The sequence below is a fragment of the Acomys russatus genome, chromosome X (assembly GCF_903995435.1).
Source record: "Acomys russatus chromosome X, mAcoRus1.1, whole genome shotgun sequence".
Classification (NCBI taxonomy): Eukaryota; Metazoa; Chordata; class Mammalia; order Rodentia; family Muridae; genus Acomys; species Acomys russatus.
The window spans coordinates 64,774,104-64,782,184 of record NC_067169.1 but is presented as its reverse complement, the minus strand read 5'-3'; the positions used below and the strand labels follow the sequence as shown (position 1 = coordinate 64,782,184).

The following is an 8,081-nucleotide window of genomic DNA, read 5'->3' as shown; positions in this document are numbered from 1 at the left end:
AATCTAATTATGTCTCCAATAAAGTGATGTGATTTTTGTTTGAAGCTTGTGCATCTGTGTGTGTGTGTGTGTGTGTGTGTGTGTGTGTCTGTGTGTGTGTGTGTGTGTGTGTGTGTGTGTGTCTGTATGTCTATATGTCTGTCTGTCTGAGTCTGTGACTATTGGATCACACACTTTGCAGCAATAATGTAAATATCAGAGGAAAACCATCCCAAGAGGTACTGGATCACAAACTTTCCAACAATAATGTAGATATCAGAGGAAAACCAACCCAAGTGGTATAGTTTTAACTCCTTCCTTCTCTGATCAGACTGGTTTCTCTGGGGGAAGATCCTTCTGTGGGGGCCTTTGCCACCACTTATGGCAGAAAAATAATAATCCTTGTGAGGCAAGAAGGAAATCTGTTTTAACACAACACCTTAATGCACGGTGTTTCAATCTTCTTGACTCTAGAATCTAATGTCTGATGCAAGGAAGTTTACCTTAATCATATTTTTGGGAAAAAAGGTTTCCTAATGTGATACACTCTCCTGTGCACAAGGAAGCACAATTAAATCAAAACTCTTCTCAAAGTACATGCCACTTCGTTAATAAAGATGGGTTCTAGAGATAAGCTACAACATGTTATTTTAAGGGCCTACTAGATCTGGCATCGGCTTGGTCATACAGACAGCACAGAAGTCATTTGGACTATTAGCCACCTATGGTCCTGGGTTTGAGAGCATGGAGGAAGAAGCCCTTAGCCTTACAGATAGCTAGACTATTAGCAAATTCTATTTCCAACCTTCAGGACAGAAAACAGCTCTTCCTTTGAAAAGAGAACTCTGAGTGTTTAGCATTCCTAGTTTTCCTTATCTGTGCTTATAATGTGTGCTTATCTGTAAGTGGAAGATGCTATGTGTTCCTAGCATCTATCTTAATGCTTTGGCATACAAAGACATTCAAACTATGATTTCTTCTATTATTTTTATTTTCTTTGAATACATTTAGTACATGGATGATATCTGAGTATTTTTATTTATGATTCATTTTTTAAATTTTTGTCAATCATATTATGCATGATACAAAATGATTATCATTTATTAAGAAAATGTATACATATTTCCAAATATTATGTCAGAAATTTTTAAAGGATAGACAGAAACACACAATAATGCTGTTATTATTTTATTTATACAGTGATATAAAAATATTGCTTATTTTTACTAAGAATATAGTTTATTTACTTTTTGTAACTATGTTTTTATCTAAAGTTTTTAATATTTTGTGTGTGGATGTTTTACCTGCATATGTGTAAGTACACTACATGAATGAAGTATCCTCAAAGCCAGAAAATGGCACCTTATCCCCCCAGAACTGGAGCTATAGGAGATTGGGAATCAACATTGGGTGTTGAGACTCAAATGAGGTCTCTTTGACTAATGAATCTAAGTCATATTACTTTTTGGTTTTCATGCAATTATAGCACCATTTACATAGCACGCATATACATGAGTACAATGATAGAAAATAGTTAAGTTAGGAAGCTGATAGCATTATGAGAATGACATTACATGTCAAGTAAGAAAATTTCATTTGAGTAGAAGAAACAATATGCTAAAATGGGACTTGAAGAATTCCCAGTGTGTTTCTGAAAATGGGAAGATAATTTGAATAATTGTATCTAATAATAATTCAAGGAAAGCTGGAGTTGTGTCACCTAGTCTATAAAATTAAACTTTAGCATTCATATCTTGATGTTTTAATTTTTCCTTTTGTTAATATTATGATAATGTGAAGCTGAGAAGTGAAAAATACACTGCGTAAAGAAACCAATGTTTGCTATAAGTAAAATATTAATAAATGTAAATGAGTATAGTAAAATCTGAAAATGTAAGTATATTTTTTAAAAGGTATTTATAACCTCACTCTTGCAAACCATTCCAATAAGTGGATACGTAAAATTGAATCATGAGATCACAGATGCTGGTTTTGTTGTAGTAGTTGTTGTTTGTAATGTGGAAAATCCTGTCAATTGTGAGTTTAAGGTCTGTTTTCATGTACACATTCAAATACTCACAGAAAGTTGGTGCACATTCAGAAATGAATCATGAACTGAAAAGATGGTTAATATAAATATTTACAAAATGTGGAATACTATCACAGAAGACAGAGAAAGTAGCTATGAACATTTCTTAATTTCAGCAAGATTCTTCTTAAGCGACAATTATGTCGAGGGTGATAAATATTTAATAACAGGTGATTGTTATTTATTATTTTGTATTTAGGAAAATGGGAAGCACCCAGTACACATAATTTGGGCAATACAAGTTTTGCTTAAGGACATGTGAGTATTGCCATTTCAGGCTTGGCTGCTTTAATCACATTTTTTGTTGCTGATCATATCTTTATCAGGAGTATATTTATCAGATAACAAGCCCACTGTAGCTCATGTTGCAGTGAATGTTGTCTCCTTTAAATGCACCAAAAAAAGTAAGAATATGCCAATCATGGACAGCTGGAAGTTGCAAAGCAGCCCACTATTATTTCTTGAAAATCTACTTTTATTGAGAGGGGCACATTGGGGGTAGATATAGGAGTGAGTAAAGTCTTCACTATCCACTTACTACAACTACAAAGAAAAAATAGAAATGTGACTCTTTGTGGTACAAAAATGAATATATACATGCATACATACATAAAGATTTTTTAAAGCAAATACATGACTTTCATACTTTATGTAAGAAGGTAAAGGACTGTTTCCCTGACTTGATAATTTAATACAGAAATTATCATACTGTGAAGCACTTTTGGAATACAGGCATCATTATAAAATAATTGCTTGACAATGCTGTTTTGGAAATGATACAATTAAGAGTAAATATTAGTATTTTCTCTCTGCTCCCCCACTTACCTTATCCCTCTTGTTCCCATCCACACCTTTTCCCAGTCCCCTCGAGAAATCTATTTTATTTCATCTTTTAGGGAGATCCTTGTGTCTCTCCTTAATCCCTCCTTGTTACTTAACCTCTCTGAGTCTGTGGACTACAGCATGATTGTCTTTTATTTTACAGCTAATATCCACTTTATAAGTGAATACATACCATGGTTGTCTTTCTGGGTTTAGGTTACCTCAATCAGGATGATTTTTTTTTCTACTTCAGTTCATTTGCCTACAAGTTTCATGATGCCATTTTTTTTTTAACAGCTGAATTATCCTCCATTGTGTAAGTGTACGAAATTCTTTTTATGAATTCTGGGGTTGAGTAAGCTCCAGGCTGTTTCCAGTTTCTGGCTATACTAAGAAGAATGCTTGGATTTTGGGCACATTTCCAGGGCAAGGGGAAAGTACAGTATAATGGAAACTACCATGGTACCCCTAAGAAATACTCCTATTAATAGGAGACATGGAACCTGAACTGGCTATCTTCTGTAACCAGGAAAGGCCTCAAGTAAAGGGATTGGGATACCAGCCCACCGATAGAACCTTTGACCTACTGTTTGTCCTACATGCAGAATGTTCTCAGAATCATCATTAAAATGATGAGAAAAACTTGTTCCAACAACATCTGAGAGCAGTAGCAAGACTACTACACACAAACATTAGGTGGAGCTCAGGGGAGTCCTGCAGAAGAGGGCAAGGATGGAATGGGAGAGCTAGAGGGGGTCAAGAGCACCACAAGATCATGGCCCACAGAGTCAACTGAAAAGAACTCATAGAGGCTTGCAGAGATCAGGGAACCTGTATGGGTAGCTTGGTGCTCTTGGGGGAATCCTAACAGTGGGAGTGAGGGCTATCCATGACTCTTTTACCAACTTGTGAGACACTTTTCTTCCTACTGGGTGGCTTTGTCCAGCCTTGATGTGATGGTATGAACCTGATCTTACTCTAGCTTCTGATAGGTTCTTCTCAAACTATGACACCAGGCAAGGACAATACATGCATCAAACTTCGAACCCCTACCCATATGTAGCCAATGGACAGGACATTCTCCACAGTTGAGTGGAGAGTGGGGTCTGACTTTCACATGAACTCTGGTGCCCCATATTTGACCACATCCCCTGGATGGGGAGGCCTGGTGGCACTCAGAGGAAGAATAGCAGGCTACTAAGTAGAGACTTAATGCCCTATGAGCATATACAGGGGGAAGAAGCCCCCTTAGTCACAGTCATAGGGGAAGAGAGTAAGGGGAAAATGGGAGGGAGGAATGGGAGAATACAAGGGATGGGATAAGAATTGAGATGTAATATGAATATATTAAAAATATATAAATAAATAAATATAAAAATACACAAGTGGTATTTGGACTCAATGGATTTTATTTATGAAAAATATACTATATTGGTTTCTATAAATTATTATATTTACAATAATATAACTTAAGTTTATATTTACAATAATATAATAGATAATATATAGTATATAACTTTATATAATATATGCAAGTTAGGTAAGAAATACATGTATATCACAATCCATTATATACTCACATTCATACATACATAAATACACATACATATATGACAAATAATGTATAATGCTATTATGTTGTGGGTTTCCCAAAAAAGATGACATCTCAGACACATTTATAGCCAATTGAGAGGCTTTATTCTAACCAGCTGGGACCACAGTCAGGTATTCCGGGATATAGATATGGCATTATGTACTCAGGATGTGGAGTTTTAGAGGCAAAAGACATGACCTGGCATCGCTAAGCATCTAAGGAGTAATATCGGCTATTTAATAAAATTGTAATATAGATACAATGTTATATTATTTCATCAGATATAACGACTATATTGTCATTAAACGTACTGCTTACAAATAATGTAAGTGATAGCAATGGCTAGTTTTGTCTTCTCGTTTCCCATAAAAATTCTATCAAAACTTAACATTTTTGAATACTTAATTTATATCAAAATTTATAAATGTATAGCTAATGATTACTTTAAGCAGTGTTATGTCAGTATTGAATTTCCTAAACTTGTTTATACTAGATAATAGCATGCTTAGAGAATACATAAAATTAATGGCTACATAAAATTAAGTGTGTTGACTTTAAAAATAGAAAAATTACAGCAAAGCCGTTGTAGTGAGTAGAGGGGCGTTGACTGATTCATTCTGTATGGGTGGAAGAAGTTCACTGTGACTCATTAGCACAAAGAGCGACTGCTGTATCAGGCACTGAGGCACAGTCGTTTTACCCTTGTTCCCACCATGCTCCTTTCCTACGTTGTTCTAAAGTTAACACCCATGCTGACCTCATACCCTCATACTGACCCCTCGCTGACCCGACGTTGACCCCACGTTAACCCCGCGTGTCCTTTAGTCATCATTACGTTCGTTATGACCTCACAGAAAATCGCTTAAGAGCTGTCCAGACATTCTGAGCTGAAGCACTCTGACCTTGAGGCTGCCGCGGGGGGGCTGGAGTTATCACGCTCTCCTGGCTACTCTGTCTTCCACATCAGTATAGTGGAGTTTTCAACTTCAGAGCGAAAGCTACAGGAGGCTGTGTAAGTACAGACATCTTTGAATAGCTAATGCTTCTAGCCCTTGCTCTTTCTTTGCCTCATCCACCTCTGAATTATGCCTTAATAACTAGACCTAGCCTTCAGCCTAATCATCTGATATTTTCTCATCTTGCTCTATAGGCTACCTTCAACAGAGCCGTCTACCCGGTGCCAGTGTCAGTGATTATATTTCGTCGTTGTTCCGAGTCAATGGCTCTTAAACGAATCAAGAAGGAACTACTTGCCATGTCGCGAGATCCCCTGGAACACTGTTCTGCAGGGCCAGTGGCGGATGATATGTTTCACTGGCAAGCAACTATAACCGGGCCTGACAACAGCCCCTACCAAGGAGGGGTCTTTTCCCTTTCAATCCATTTCCCACCCAGCTACCCTTTCAAACCTCCTAGTGTCTCATTTACTACTCGAATTTACCATCCAAATATTGGCCATGATGGAACCATCTGTCTCGATATCTTGAAATCTGCATGGTCACCGGCACTCACTATCTCTAAAATTTTACTTTCTATCTGCTCATTACTTTGTGACCCAAATCCGAATGATCCTTTGGTTGTGGAAATTGCTAAGGTCTATCACAGTGATAAAAAGAAATATGAAAAAGTAGCCCGAGATTGGACCAGGAGATATGCAATATAACTTCATTGCCCATCATCACAATAAAAAATGTTTGCTAACATTTTTTTTCCTTTGAGTAAAGTGAGAGGAGGGCCGATGTGGGGTACATGAGGGATTAGTGAGAAGAGCTGATGGATTGGGTGTGGGGTAGTTGGGAGGTGGAGAGAGGACAGATAGATGGGAGGTTGGGAATGGGAGTGATGGGAAATAGATGGGATGTGGGGCAGATGGGGGCAAGAGTGAGAAGAAACGGTTACTGAAAGGTGCGGGGAGAGTAGGGGAATTGTGTTGGAAAGAGTGTGAAAGCAGTTTCACTTTAGATTTGCCTAAACAACTTATTGAATTCGAATTGGAAAACAAAGCCAGCCAAGAGTGGTAGTAGAGACTTTGAATCCCAACAATCAGGGAGGCAGAAGCAGGAAAACCACTGATTTCCAACAGCCTGGTCAACAAAGTCCAGGGAAGGCAAGACTACACAGAGAAATCCTGACTTGAAAAACCAAAATCAGAAAAAGAAAAAAAAAAAATTGTAAAACAAATCAAGAAAAAGATGTTGCTTTCGTGTCCAAAATCAAGCATTCCTACCAACCAGTAATGTGGGTAACATTTTTGAGACAGAATTTCACTACATAATTGATGCTATCTTCAATCTCATTAGTCAATCCATGGTGGCTTGAATTCCAGATACCCAGCCTCCCCTTATATTAGCATTACAGGCCTAAAATTATAGTCTTCCTCATTTATTTCCACAATGCAAATTTTTAAGTGAAGTTTTGTCACTATTTTGAACTCTGTATTTATCTGACAAAATATGAAAGGATTAAGAATTGGTATCAGTAAAATTATCTGGTACTGTTGGACCCTAGAGTCCACTCTGGTAGGGGGTCATCGCGAGAGACCACTTGAGGACCACAGTGTTGATACAAAAGCACAAGGTTTATTGCTGACGCGTGTCAGGGCGCCTCAGCAGGGAGGGAGGCACCCTGAGTCACTCCTACAAGCTATTCTTAAAGGCTAAAACCGCAAAGCTTAGGAGGGGCTGCGTGCCCTATGTTAGGATTGGCTCTGGTGGTCGCTAGGGCTGCTTGTCTAAATGTTATTGGCTATTGCAGGGGTCGTTGGTCTTGGGGGCTATTCTTGGCAGGGAGGGGTGTTGGGGAGTTTCCAGAGAGTTTCCAGATGGTACTTTTCTGAAAATTGTTTACCTTAGTTGAAATTGTTTATCTCAGTTGGCCACTTTGATCTCAGAAACTGAAGCTGGCCTTCAATTCTTTTTGGGTCAGTTTCTCAAGCTTGTCTGGGTCATGTTCCCAGGCTTAGGCTGAGAGAGAGAGCCTTACAGTACCTCTCAGGACATGTAGCTTTTTCTATAGGTGCTGGAAATTCAAACAGATTTCTATGTGCTTGCACAACAAGCCCTTTACTAAGTCAACTCTTCAGCCCCAGGTAGCTATTTTTCTTTTTTCTGTTTTTTTTTTTTCAGTTTCTGGTGGCCCAAACCTTTACTCTCAGCACTTGGGAGGCAGAAGCAGGTTGACCCCTTTGAGTTTGAGGCCAACCTGGTCTACAAGGACAGTCCAAGACAGCCATGGGTAACACAGAGAAACCCTGTCTCAAAAAACAAAACAAAAAAAAAAGTTTTCCATGAACATCTACTGCCTCCATTTCATCCAAGCTTGGTGAGAGTGCATTCTGACAGAAGGACATGCTGTAGCAAAACAGTTCCTCTCATGTGAGACAGAAAAGGAGCTGGAAACTATTCCTAAGTGACACTCTCCTTAGGTACTCCAAACACACTCCTTTTATATTCATCCCCTCACACTAAAGCCCTTCAATTTATCAACTTTTTAAATCAGACAAATCATGCTCTAATCACATCCCAAAAGTCTTCTCATTGATCACAACCATCCTTACATTAGGAGCCAAGGAACATCCAAAGCTACCATTTGGCGAGT

At 38.2% G+C, this 8,081-nt stretch overlaps 1 protein-coding gene across 1 annotated transcript; it reads left to right on the top strand.

Moving 5' to 3' along the window:
* The first annotated feature begins 5,703 nt into the window (after window positions 1-5,703).
* Window positions 5,704-6,147, top strand: LOC127184726 (ubiquitin-conjugating enzyme E2 D2-like). The gene has a single exon (XM_051141079.1). The coding sequence runs from the start codon at window positions 5,704-5,706 to the stop codon at window positions 6,145-6,147; it is 444 nt and encodes a 147-aa protein (XP_050997036.1).
* Window positions 6,148-8,081: the final 1,934 nt, after the last annotated feature.